At 27.8% G+C, this 14,959-nt stretch overlaps 1 protein-coding gene across 2 annotated transcripts in view; it reads right to left on the bottom strand.

Moving 5' to 3' along the window:
• Positions 1–4,634: 4,634 nt before the first annotated feature.
• Positions 4,635–14,959, bottom strand: part of LOC107436415 (protein croquemort) — a 66,230-nt gene continuing 55,905 nt past the window's right edge. The window contains exons 13-14 of one of the 2 annotated variants that reach the window (XR_011636799.1): positions 9,464–14,594; positions 4,635–9,371 (exon numbers count right to left, since the gene is read on the bottom strand). Coding sequence is in view for 1 of the 2 variants with exons in the window: in XM_021148778.3 (XP_021004437.1) it covers positions 14,538–14,594 (57 nt within the window). In the remaining variant the exon portion in view is untranslated. Of the gene's footprint in view, positions 14,595–14,959 lie in introns of both variants that reach the window. The other variant, XM_021148778.3, reaches the window with a different exon arrangement.

Raw genomic sequence — 14,959 nt, 5'->3', positions numbered from 1 at the left:
TTCATATGTCTATAATTTTCCTTTGTTTTATCTTCATTTCGAACTTATCTAATGAGTTCTATTTACTTGCATCTTATGCGCAATAAATGAAACTTATTGTTTTTCTTAACTTTCTTCGTGTTTTCTTGTATTTATTTATTTTGTCATTATATATATATATCAGGGCTGTAAACTCTAAAACTCTTTAAACTTTGGCAATTACAGATATTTTACTTTAATTTTAAAGAAGCTAGAATAGCTTTGTTATCAGTTTTTTTCCGGATTACAAACAGGCATAAATATTTTCAAATGCTAATTTTAAATTTTACAAATAACGTCATTTTGGTGATTGCCAGCATTCGTTTTCTGAATATCGTGTTGGCGATGTTGGTCGACATTTTACAACGTTTGTAAATGCTGATATATATCAATCGACATTCTACAACGTTTTTTTACAGTATCTTCTTGCGATATTGAACATACGTTATAATAATGGTCCATTTTTTTACTGTCCAATATTTCGCTACGATATCGTACGATGCTCGCAGCTGCGTTTTTACGATGTATTTGAGATATGTGCTACTCGGGGATAAGACCAGTCGAATGTTTCTTTCGTTCTATAATTTAATATAGTTATACCCAAGTAGCACAATTCACAAAAACAATATCGTAAAAACTTAGCTTTGAACATGGTACAATATCGTAGCGAAACATTGTACTTTATAAAAGTGGACCCCTTTTATAAGGTATATTCAATATCGCGAAACAATATTGTTCGATATCGTAAAAACGTTGGGGAACGTCGATCGATATCTCTATCAGCATTTCGGATATCTCTAAATTTATTTTTTGGAATTATAACAATTTGACGTCATTTTTTGTCTTTTACATCATTAATTTTGATTTAAGAACACAATAAAGTTTAAAATGAAAAGTTTTACAAACAGGCTTTTAATGTGAAATCGACGGGAATCGTACACACAATGTCGATTTTCGCCAATATTGACAATGTCGGTTGATGTAGACTAAAACTGTTACAATATCCCTGTGCTACTTGGATACCATATTAAATGAACTGTTAATTCCGACTGATTTTACTTACCAAATGATAGATGAAATAAGATCAATAAGCCATCTGGACTATTCCTGTAATAACTACGATATTTCATATGCATTGCTTCATGCTGCACTTATTTCTCTCATGTAAAAGACGAAAAATTGTAACTAGTAAATTAATATATTAATAATAGATTATGACCATTTAAAGAAAACTTCTAATTAAAATTTATAATAATAGATACTCACTTGAGATGGGAAATCAATGGCTTCAAATATCCTTTACATTAGCAAATGAAATAACGCGGGAAACGAATGCAAAACTCTTTCAGCTTCATTTCTTATTCATTAAAAGGCAACTGACGTATTGGCTTAAAAAGTGCTTTAAATAAATAAATAAAAGTTTAATTCGCAATTCTTAAATTCTGCGAACCAATGCCAATGAATACAAAATTTCTTGCACAAAGCTTTTATCGAACATGTTTTTACAAGGTGCGTAGCTAAATCTTTCAGTCAAAAATAAGCACTCACAAAATATTTTTAAGTGCTATATATGTCACGGGCAATGTAAATAATTGGGCATTGTTTATAATGCCCGGGGAATTTAAAAAGTGCCTAAAAGGATATGACAAAATGATAAATTATGTTGCAATTATTACATTGCCCGGTTATTATGTATAATGCTAAAAGCTAAGTGGGCAATTTGCTTCACACACAGCCACAGTGTGTCTTGGGATATTCATCCACTTTTAGATGCACATGGATAATTTTTTTTAAAATTTTTTCTCGCACATGCGCTGTATAAAGCAACTACTTCAATTACTCTTATCTGGCGCAGTTTTTTTTTTAAAAATATTTAAGCTGTAGCAAAAGTGGCACAAGACCTAGTATATATTTCGGACATTTACCAAAGGTCTAGTCATACTAGTTCTAGTTAATTGCCACTGCCCGGTATACATTTGCCTGGTATACCAGACACTGATGTTTTTTTAAGGTCAAGTGTCACTGCCTGGTATACATTTGCCCGGTATNAGTATATATTTCGGACATTTACTAAAGGTCTAGTCATACTAGGTCTGGTTAAGTGCCACTGCCCGGTATACATTTGCCCGGTATACCCTACACTGATATTTTTTTAAAGTCAAGTGCCATGGCCCGGTATATATTTGCCCAATACTCCAAACACTGATGTTTGTTCTAATCTATTGTAAAAGTGTGAACGTGAACATTAATTATATTCTTATTACATATTTAGTATTCCATGTTTTGGCAACAGCAGTATTTAGCATTCCATGTTTTGGCAACAGCAGTTCTTGTGTACGATATAGATTTTGAGTTTTTAGAATAACGGTGTGTGTAAATTTTAATAAAGTATTGATTTGCTTTTCTTTTAAAAGTTGTTTCTTACATTAATCTATCGTCAGTAAGTATTAAAATATCGAATAAATGTAATTATATCCACGAATAAATTAATATCAAATTGGATGTAATAAATATTTCGGACATTCACCAAAGCGACTAATTTGATTGTCAACATTCACCGGTGAACATTGGCCAGCCAGAATCACACCACACGCACGTGGTTGTCCCATTGCTGTCAATTAATCAAAGTGCCCAAAGAAATAATAGCGGTACTTATTATGATCGGGCAATGTGAGAAATTATCGTAAAGAAATCCAAATTTATCAAATTGCCCAATTTTAATGGTCATTATTCATAATAACTAAGCATTATGAATACTGACCTAAATAATTACATTGCCCGTAACATATACATTAAAAAAATGCACAATAATTTTTAGACTTTACATGATCATGATAAAATAATGTAAAATGATTGGCGCTTTTATACGCTATGGACAGCCGGTACGTCGAAATGGGTTGTAGTTGAATGAATTGTGAAAATGTTGTATAGAACAATGTGAAAAGCACGCTTTTACATAATACATGGCGAAAATCGACATGGTAAAGAAGTAAAATCTCATTTTCGAAAAGGAAAAATTGAGCACTTTTTAAAGAGACCCAATAAAAAAAGCACCTTCAAGGGCTTTTTAAAAGCGAAAATCAAAAATAAGCACCTTTTTAAAAACGCTACGCGCCATGTTTTAACGTAGAGGAATAGAAAAAAAATTTTCAACGTAAAACAAAGAATTTTAATGTAGCAAAAATTCTTTTGCGCACGACTAGAATTAAATTCTAGGTTTAATACCATCTGTTCTAAACTTTTGAGGCACACTTCAGATATCGCTAAATTAATAAGAAAAAAAAAAATGCTGACATCAGCACAGGAAGCTGTTTTTTTTATTTTTTTTTTTAAAAAATTTCGGTTTTAAAATCGTTTGCCTTTTGCAATGAAATATTTATTAGATGTTGATGTTACTTTTTTTTCCCCTTCATATTTTTCCCTATCGTATTGACAGAGTATCTGCTACATTTTAGATTTTCAAATTCATGACTAATTAAAAAAGTTGACTTAACGAAGTTACTATTTTCGCTGACACAATAACACATTCAAAAAAGGATTATAATAACAATCATTGAAATGATAGGTATAACCAACACTGTTATACTCTGCATCTTCATATTTAAAGATTTTAAATTTAAAAAATAGAGTAAAGAACAGAGTTGAAACAAGAAAATAGCTGGAAAAAAATACAAATGCAAATCTTTATTTTTTCTTATTTTTCTGCTGAATTATATTCCAAAGATACTTTTCTTGTTCAATCGGAAAGGAAAGAAATACTCCTGATTTTTCTGTTCTCATTTCGGAATAAAAAAATTCGCCAATGACTGGCTTGCTTCCTCTAAAATTTTAAATTAATAAAATAAAAAAAAGTAAATAATAAGAAAAATTCTAACATCACAAAAGTTTATAAGATAATTCGATCTAGAAATGTTTTTTCTTTCATTTTTTGAAAGAACATCATCATTTTTAAAGAATACGATAAAAACATTCTATATTTCTGTGAGTGGGGATTTTGTTACAAATTCAGATATTCGGAACACCATGAAAATTGGGGGGGGGGGGCAGAGCCGGATATCCCATTAGACCAGACTAGGCCATGGCCTAGGGCCCCCAATGATTAGGGGCCCCCCTTGAAATGGATTTTTTGAAAATAAATTTTAAAAAATTAAGAAAAACAATGATTTAAAAAAAAAATCAATTTCAAATATATATGTTATGATTATAAAATGTTATGATGATTTTTTAGTTCTAATTTAAGAGAATAAAGTAAAATTTAATTTAGTATTATTTAAAATATGCTTTCTTAAATGAAAAGTTGTTGTTGTTAATTTACGTCGCACTAGAGCTGCACAATGGGCTATTGGCGACGGTCTGGGAAACATCCCGGAGGATGATCCGAAGACATGCCATCACAATTTTGATCCTCTGCGGANAAAAATTAGATTTTTCAAATTTTTCAGATTTTAAAAATTAGATTAGATTTTAAAAATTAGATTCTAAATCCATGATTTTTTTTTCTTCAAAAAATTGTTAAAATCATGACAAATTTTGTTCAATGCCGAAATTCCTGGTGTGTAGATACCCTGCTACTATTAAGAGTGTCACTAAAAACAATTAAATGAGATCAACACACACACATTTCACTTACATTTAATGACTGTTATTCAACAAATTCAAAAGAATGACTCATTAAAAATGCAAATATTTGTACGTACATAAATAGTAGCAAAATAGCATTTCATTTATAGTATTCACATAAAATAGCTCAGATGATGACATTTCAGAGAGAACAAAAAATTGAGCATAAAATATTCTCAATAAGTGAAATACACAAAAAACATATAAAATATATATATCTATTTCTCTTTAGAGTAGAAAAAACAATACAACTTTGGCAAGAATTTTATTTGGCAAAATAATCATTAGATAGATTATATTTAAAATAAAAACTATTTTTCAATGCATAAATAAATATTCATATTAACTATATATTATATGTTACAGTACAGAACCCGTTATCCGGAAATCAGTAAACCAAAAAACCGGAACGAAAGTCAATAAATTTTCCAGCCATTTTTAAAAAAAAATGTTTTTTTCCTCATAAGATTTTAGGATTTTTCTTTCTTTTTTTAAAGATGTTTACCTTACGATCATTTTAGTGTATTACTTCATCGTTTTTTCTTCTTTTTAAGATTATTTCCAAATATTATTATTATTTTTTTTTAGTTGGGTTTAACAATAAAATAACGGCTTTTTGTAGCGATTCAGAAAACCGGAAAAATCAGTTATCCGGAATAGCGATGGTCCTGATCGTTCCGGATAATCAGTTCCTTATTGTAATATTATTTAAATTATTGACATTATATTATATATTTTTAGTGCAACGGTGACTACCTGTAATTTTTTTTCTTCTAAAATTAAAATGAAAAAAAAAAAAAAAAAAGCAACATGATGAGATCATGTTTACTGTGAGCTGCAATTTTTTAAGCAACACTTTTTTTTCTTTCTCTTTACAGAATAATATTTGAGAAATTAATATTAAAACAACTGTTGTAACACATAAAAAATTTCGTTTCCTCTTTTTAAAATTTTTTTCCTGCTCCATCTATTTTTATACTTGTAACTTATGCGCAATCAGTAAAACTTAAATTCTTAATTTTTCTACGTAAATTTCCTTTTTTCTTTATTAAATTTTATATATATATATATACTGATAATTGTTAAATTTAATTTAACTTTCTCTTGAAAAGATTTTTTTTTTTTTACAAACTTACATTTTTTTTAAGGAATTAATAATAAAACACTTAATTTTGGTGTCTAATGTTTAACTCAGTGATGGTTGACCAACTTATTGTTAACTGTTTCACGTCTATTGATTAACTTATAAACAGCTCTAACAAAAATGACTGAGAAAAAACTATGAATTCATACTTTTATTTAAGTAACAGCATATAAATGGTTGGAATTCTTCTAAGTAACATTACTCATTTATCCATCTTATGTTGAATTTCTTTACTTTTATATAAAATGAAACACTTTAATGATTAGGACGTTGTTTTAAAATATTGAAAGTTGAATTTTAAAACTATTTCATTGTGTAGTGACAGAGTTGCCACTCAAATCGGAAAAAAAAATTTCCTAACTTTTTCCCCCTATTATATGAAATATTATACACACTATGTCAAAAGATAAAACACTTTGCTCTTTCATGGGCTGTATTGAGCTAACTATACAAGTTATAATTGACGAAAAAAATTAAAAGGAACAGCTGAACAAATAATGCTATAGTAAATGAACTAGTTTAATATAGCTGAAATATCCCATAGATTGCACTTTGAATGGTTATCATTTTTTAAAAGACGAAAATAAGAAACAAAATCCCCTGTATTTTCCCAGTTTCTAAAGAAAAACTTAAAATTCCCTACATTTCCTTTGTTATTTCAGGTGATTTTTTAAATTCCCTGTATTTTTCCTATTATTTTAGGAGAATTTTTAAATTCCCTGTATTTTCCCCTGGTGGAGTGGCAACTCTGAGTGAAAAAGCTGCATTTGAAAAGGCACATAAATGGTTTTTTAATTATAAACATCACAGACATAATCTGAAGTGAAATGAGTTGAGCAAATAAATGATGAGGTCAATGCAATACAAATGCTCAATGAGTTTTTAATGCAACTTTTTAGGATGGAATAATTATATAGCTAGTGTATCAGTGTCAATATTAACTTTCAACTAATTGATTATTGATATTCTATAATTAAATATGTAATAAATTAATAATAATATTACTTATATAATATGAAAATATTAATCATGATAATTATAATAATATTAATTAATAATCTATAATGAATCAAATCGGTCACCTGAGCTGCATTCAATCCCGGTAGCAGAATTAATGGAGTAAATCTGGATCGGTATCGTCATAAATCCAAATTTATCTGTGACCCCAACGGAGTCAGCTTAATTGAACACACACGTAGCAAAATTCGCAAAAATTATTCCAGGGTGTGTAGCCAAATCTTTCAACAAAAAATAAGCACGATTTAAGTACTTTCGAAGCACTATATACATATACAGTGCTTATATAAAATATTTAAGCACTATATACTACAAACAAAATGCAAAATAATTTTCATTGACATGATAACATAAATTGTTTCTAACAAAGAGCTCTTTCCTCGATTATATAAGCCACCCTAAAAAGATCGAGAGATTTTTCGGTTCGATTTCAGACGATGGACAAAGGAAGCCTGAAGTTGAGAATATCTTGCAAAATGCAGCAGAATTGAGAGTGCAAGAATCTCACCGAACCCAGCTCAGTAGACGCACATGAGGTATTTCATCAAACATGTAAAATGATTGGCGCTTTCTTACGCTATGAACTGCCGGTACGCCGAAATGCATTGTGAAAACGTCGAACAGAACAATGTGAAATGCACGCTTTTTGCATAAAGCGGAACGAAAATCGACATGGTATTGAAAAAAAAATATTATTTTCGAAAAAGGAAAATTAAGCACTTTTTTAAAATACCAATAAAAAAAACAAAAACCCAATAAAAGCTTTACAAAAACGAAAATAAGCATCTTTAAGCACCTTTTAAAAATGCTACACACCATGTTATACATAAAAAAATTATTTGAATGAACAATTAGTGGTATGAATTCTCATACTGTATAGTTTATAAATAACTAAAAAAAAATGTTTTCTTAATTCTTTATTCTTTGCAATGTTCTCTCATCTTAGATTTATAATTTTAGTTTGAAACAAGTTTAAAGATATTTTAAAAAGGATCCATCTGAGAGTCTGCAGTGATGGAGGGTTTCTGCTATCGGGAATGATATGCTGCTCTTTGTTTTTCAAATTTTTAATAAAAGCATGTTTTTAATTTTATTTTAAATTAAAAAAGAATTTTTTCATAAATCTATTTCTTCCTAACACTATGGGTTACTGAAGTAATGGAATCCATTGGAAAACAAGAGCATTCACTTTGCACTGACCTAATTTCTTTTTTAAATGGAATGATGTTTTAAAAAACATTTTGAGAAATTCTTAAAATAGCAGGAATACTACTTACATTACATGAAAATGTTTCATTATTTCTTGAAATGCTAAAACATTTGGCAAAATGGCACGCACGCTTTCTAACTAAATATTTTCTTTTCTTTTTAAAATTAAATAGCAAATAGAAAAACTATGCAAGAAATCAACCACATTTAACAGTCAAAAGCGATTCAGAACAGATAGATTTCAGAAACACCATTTTGAGTGAAAAAAAAAATCAAATTACAGATACATATTCAACAGATACAGACCTATTAATATTTATATTTAAAACATATAAGATATTAAATAAATTGCCAAAATCAATCATGCATAAATTTATAATCATTAAAATTAAAATTTCATTGAGATAACTACATCTTTTTTCTTAAATTACAACTATTATTTAATATGACATGGTTATTTTATTAAACTAATAGCAAATCATATGTTTAATAACTTTAGTCGAACCCCGCTATAGTGAACTCCCGGATATAGTGAACTAAAAAAGTGAGGAAGTTGGATATTATGAACTTTCTTCTGTCTTCAACTGATTTTTTTAACAACATTTTTTTTTCAAATAATTTTGAAATGTCTACTTCAAAGTAAATACTTATACTTATTTTCAAAACCATCTATAGAGTTATATTGTTTGCTTCTTTTGTCTCACTTTTTCATCCCTAAACAATGGCCTACCCAGGCAGGTGTATGGACAAATTTTTCCCTGCATCAGCTAAAGATTACTAATCTTTTTTTCTTCACAGACAAAGATTAATAAAAAATAAAAGCAAGTTAACACATTTTTTGCTACTACGGATTATTTTTCAGTCATTTTTGTAATTCATTTTATGGGTCATTTATTTTTATAATGTATAATAAAAAGAAGGAGTTCGGAACCACAAGTTAAAATTGCTCACGGAACGGATATAGTGAACTCCCGGTTATAGCGAACTGAAATTTCGGTCCCTTGAATGTTCACTATAGCGGGGTTTGACTGTATATGTTTATGATATGACACATGATCATAAATGAGGAGAGGAATATATAAAAGCATTCTTAAAACAGTCTTCTTTGAGCCTGGATTGTGGACATGGAAGTCGAGGCTTCACAATTTACATAATATAGGAAAATGTATATAATGAGCTACAATTTGTGTCAACAATTTTTGTATGTCTTTTTTAATACATTAAAAACTATTGAGCAATAAATGACAAAACTGTCACTATAATAAAAAATTGGAACTATGTCACACAAGACAACTCTTTACCAAGCAACGCCATTTTGGAAAAAGAATTAAGAGTCAGTTTCAGAAAAGATATTCACAGGAACCTATATTAAAATGCAATTGAATATACATCTTAAAATTCGCTATTTTGGAAAAAGAATTAAGAGTCACTCTCAGAAAAGATAATCACAGGAACCTATATTAAAATGCAATTGAATATAGATCTTAAAATTCGCTATTTTGGAAAAAGAATTAAGAGTCACTTCACTCTCTGAAAAGATAATCACAGGAACCTATATTAAAATGCAATTGAATATAGATCTTAAAATTCGCTATTTTGGAAAAAGAATTAAGAGTCACTCTCAGAAAAGATATTCACAGGAACCTATATAAAAATGCAATTGAATATATATCTTAAAAATCAAATTTAGCTATTGAGTTTAAGTTACTGTTAATATTTAGTTATTGACTTTATAAAACTTCAGATATAAATGAAATTTTAGTTGGATTCAAATATTTATATTTTATATTTCTCATTTTATGTAAAATAGGAATGAAAGTTAAATTATGACAAATTTTGATTTAGGTCTAACTTTAAGAAATTAGTTCCAATAAATAAGACGGTAGGATGACTTACTTAAAAATAGGCAATGATTCAAAACTAGGCAGAACTACATAATATATTTAAAATAAATATATATATATACACGGGTATATATGGAATTTAAAAAATAAGAATTTGATAATGGTTTCAAATTCAATTTTTTTCTTCTTTTTAAAATTTGACCTAAAAAAGTAACATAACGATGTTTTAAGCACTAAATTCAAATATAAGATTTGAGTAAATATCGAATAATTTTGGTTTTTCTTAAAGTTAAGCAAAAACATTTTAAAACAAAGAGTTTCTTTGTGAGAAAGTTTGAATTATTTGCTCATTTATCTAAAATTAAATCAATTTTATAAAACCAGTTTAGATTTCTTCCTTCATATCATCTATTATTGTACAAATTCAGTTGATCATATCATTATCTTAGACAACAAAATTTAACTTACTGACTTATATCTTATTTTTGTTCATTGCATAGATTAAAAGATAATTTAGAAAATAAAGAAAAAAAAATATTTTTATTACTTTTTTTTGACGGAAGGAAATAAATAAAGTTGACACCTTATTTGATTAACCTTTTTTTTCATTTAGCTTAAAAATATTTCTTATTTTTATACTTCAACAAATTAATTTAAACCTCAGAATCAACTTTTGAAATATTTCAATATATTCTTCAGTTAGAAATGTACATAGAAAATATTTAAGATCAATGCTTCAAAATAGATATGTAAATATCAGTAGAGCATTGCAATTTTTAGACAATAGCTTGTTGATAAGAAATAGGTTATGAAAAATTTTTAAAATTTATTTAACAACAATGCTAAGGATTATTTACTGAAATTTCATGTAAAAATATAGAAACATTGAAAAAATAACCGACCTATAACTTCATTAATGCTGAACAACTATATTACTTTCACAAGTGCTAAGAAAGAGTAGTGATATCTTCACTAGAATGTCTAATATCTTACAGTTAAAGATAACATTAGAATGTCAAGTTTAAAAAAAAAAAAGGTTTTCAAAAAGAGCATTCATGTTAAAATATGTTCAAACCTTTTCAACAAACAATATATATATATATATATAAATGTGTGTGTAAATATTATAAATACATATTTATTTGGTGACAGTATATAACAACAATTTTTAAACAAAGCTAAAGAAAATAATTTTAATAGTACAACTCATAGACAACACACAAACCTGTAACACATCATTTATGCTGAAATATATAATGACACAAAAACACACAAATGCTGCATTAAAAGTTAATAGTTTCAAGCTTACAAAAAGTTCAAACACTTTACAACTTACACAGAAAGCAGAGCTCATTCTAGGCAGAAAAAAGGGTAGGGTGCAAAAGTTTAAAAAAGGGGCATTATTATTCTAAAATGGCAATAATTTCTTTCTATGAGCTTTACACGTTCTATTAAAAAACATTGTCAATTAGTAAAAGAATTTTTTTTATTTTACTAAAAGTAGCAAAGCAATCATATTTATAAATTAACATATATATCGAGTTAATTAGCCAAGTAATTTATTTAAAACTCATGCATATAATAATAAAATAATAAATGTATGTTTTCAAGTGTCTGTAGTTATGATTTAATAATTAATAATAATTAAGATTTAATGATAGTGGAAGTAACTGCAAGCTTTCAAAGACAAGTGCAACAAAGGGGGGGGTGATGGCTATTTTTCCTTTCCCATATAAATCTATGTATTGACAGCAGGGCTGGGGTTTTTGCCAAGGCAGTGGCAAAAACCTGGTAAAAACCGGCAAAAACCAAATTATCTAAATTGCTGATTAAATATTATTACCAAATACTTGAAACAAATTTAAATCAATCATAAGGAATAATAATTTTGATACATTACATGAAAAAATAATTTTTAACATATTAATAATTAATATAAAGGCAATAATTTTTAAAATATTGAAAGGACCTCTTTTCATTTTAGAATCCTTAAATAAATGTTTTTTTACAAATAAATATTATTATTTGTATAATATTATTATTATTATTACATTGTAAAAAATTATTATTTGTACAATAATTAACTACACATCTTGATCGATATTTTATGCTTTAAATTATAGTTATATCAATTTAAAATAAGTTTATTTCACTGGAAAAAAGAGAATAATCGCAAATTTTTTCAATCAATAATGTTTTAAACTACTAAAATGAAATATTATTAAATTATGATTTAATTATGGAATAATAATTTTGTTAATTTTTTTGTAATTATTTATTTCTATAGTATATATTTCAATTTTAGGAATAATTTTGTTCCAAAAATGTGTTTTTGTCCTCTCATCTTGGAAAATATAGGGTTTTGCCACTTTTTGCCAATTTGCTTGGCAAAAACCTGTTTTTGCCAGGACGGTTTTTTCCACCTGCGGCAAAATCTTGCCAACCCTGATTGACAGTAATGACAAACTAAATAAAAAGAGTTGAAAATAACAAAAGTTTAAGAAATCCATTGTAGAGTTTGGGGAAAAAATAAAGAAGGGTATAGGAAAGAAAGGGTATGGAGTCTATTAGATCAGGGGCAACAGGGTGGATTCTTATGACTAAAAGGGCAGCAGGGTGCTGCGCCCTGTTTCCCCTGCCTAGAATGAGCGCTGCAGAAAGAAATGTGATATGTAACACTATTTATTGATATAACAAATATTCTGAGAAAAACAAAATAGTTCAATCAAAAGGAGTTCTATATCAAACTTTATTAAAATATTTCCAAAACAAGCATAGTCTACTGTAGTGACACACAATAAAATAAAATTTAGATATATATTTTGTTTCCTTCATGTAACCAACCACTTGACAATGAGATCAAGTAAGGTTCCACTGTAAAATATGTTTGTCAAAAAAGTAGAAAATGCAACCATCCTTTGTAACATTAAAATCAGGGGCTGTCTAGATTTTTACAAGAGGTTCCTATTTTGCGAAAATTTGGCCATAATTTGTTAAAATTAAAAATTGTATTAAAAAATCAATACAAAAGTATAGTAAAGTAAGAAGATAATTTCAAAAATTGTCACTAGAAATAAAAACCATTTATGACTGGTAAATTTTTATATATTTTTCCCCATATGTTAAAAAATAATTTTGCTATTGTAAAATTTTGGGCTTAAAATTGCATCTCATTTTGTTATTGTAAAATACAAATTTTATCTAATTTCGTTATTGCAAAAAAAAGAAAAAAGAATTGTATCTAATTTTGTTATTGTAAAATAATTTTGAATTGTAAAATTTTAGGCTAAATTTAAAATTCCATAAAAATCATCGTCCATTGTTAAATTTTAACTTGAATTTTAAAAAACTTGCACTAAAAGTCATATTAGAAATAAAAACCACTTATGACTGGTAAATTTTTATATATTTTCCCCCATATGTTCAAAAATAATTTCACTATTGTAAAATTTTGGGTTTAAAATTGCATCTAATTTTGTTATTGTAAAATAAAAATTGTATTTAATTTTGTTATTGCAAAAAAAAAAAATTTTTTTTTTAAATCTAATTTTGTTATTGCAAAATAAAAATTGTATCTAATTCTGCTACTGTAAAATAAAAATTGTATCTAATTTTGTTATTGTAAAATAATTTTCAATTGCAAAATTTTAGGCTAAATTTAAAAATCCATAAAAATCATCGTCCATTGTTAAATTTCAACTTGAATTTTCAAAAACAAGCATTTATCAGTACTTGCACTAAAAGTTATTTTCATTATGAGAACATTTCCCTGCGGTGTCATATAGAAAGAATCTTCACAGAGAAAAACATTTTTCATACAAATATAAAGGTCAGTTAGAATAAATTTAGAACAATGTTCGAATTTCAACTTCTCATAAAATTTTGCAGAGGTAGTACCTCGTCGTTTAATTTAAAAGAAAACTCTGCTAAAAAAAATCTCTATAATATGGCGTGAGCGATCGGCTAGGTTACCACACTATCTGACCAATCACGTGCTACTGATTTGCATATGCTCAATTAACCAGGGATTTATAGTTTATTGAGGGGATACAAAAACAAAATCAAGAGGCGGGAAAGAGAATCTTAGAATTTTCTCTTTTAAAAGAATTTTGTGAAACAACCGTTTTTCCCAAAGTTGAATTAGTGAAGGACTGTTGTAAATTTGCCTTGGACGGACCCCTGAAAATTTACACACTTCACTGTATGCCGCTCCCATATTCTTTACTTAAAATTTTTATAAATAACTTCCAAAGATAATACTCAATTATATTCAAACTCTATGAAAAATTAGAAATTAATAAAAAACAATTAAATATGAATACAGAGGCCTTCATTATCAAAACACAAAATTTATGTAGGACTATAAAAATTTCCTAATAATAATAAAATTTAAATAATTTTTGAGTTTGCTAATGCAGTAATGACATAAAAATTTGATAGCATAACATAAAACTAATTTTTCCCCATGTATGGCAAAGTCTGAGAAAACTTTTTTTCATTTTTATAAAGCAAACATATTTTATAGATGGCCCTTTATAACTTTATAAAAAGAAATAAATCTGTAACTGAATTAATATCACTAGATGTGTATATCATAAAATTTACAAAGTAAACATTAAAAAGTGGAAGAAAAAAAAGTTTATTTACATGTTTTATAAAAATGTTGGCACCAAAGTTCGTTGTTTTCATTTGAAGTTTTGAGGCACGACTCGAACTGCTGTGTACACCATTTGTTTCTTGGGCTGAAATAAAATATAACTCTAGAGTTTTGTTTAGAACAATATGTAGATTGTCTGCCATTCTTAGATTATTTTATTTCTTTAGTCAGAATTCTTTATCTAATTTTTAAACTAAAGAGTAATACACTCTATAACAAAAAAAATCGACGCACTAAGACGCGCAAAATCGACGCTCGGTCAGGCTGGAATGATGCCGACTGGGGACGTATAGTCTTTAGCGACGAATCCCGCTTCCAACTGTGTCCTGACGATCATCGAAGACGTGTTTGGAGACGCACAGGGCAGAGGGGCATCCTGCCTTCACTATTGCACGCCACACCGGACCTCAACAAGGCATTATGGTCTGGGGTGCCATTTACTTTGACAGC

Source organism: Parasteatoda tepidariorum, chromosome 5 (assembly GCF_043381705.1).
Source record: "Parasteatoda tepidariorum isolate YZ-2023 chromosome 5, CAS_Ptep_4.0, whole genome shotgun sequence".
In the NCBI taxonomy this organism is placed as follows: Eukaryota; Metazoa; Arthropoda; class Arachnida; order Araneae; family Theridiidae; genus Parasteatoda; species Parasteatoda tepidariorum.
The sequence above is the reverse complement of the archived record's forward strand: the minus strand, read 5'-3'. Positions and strand labels throughout refer to the sequence as shown.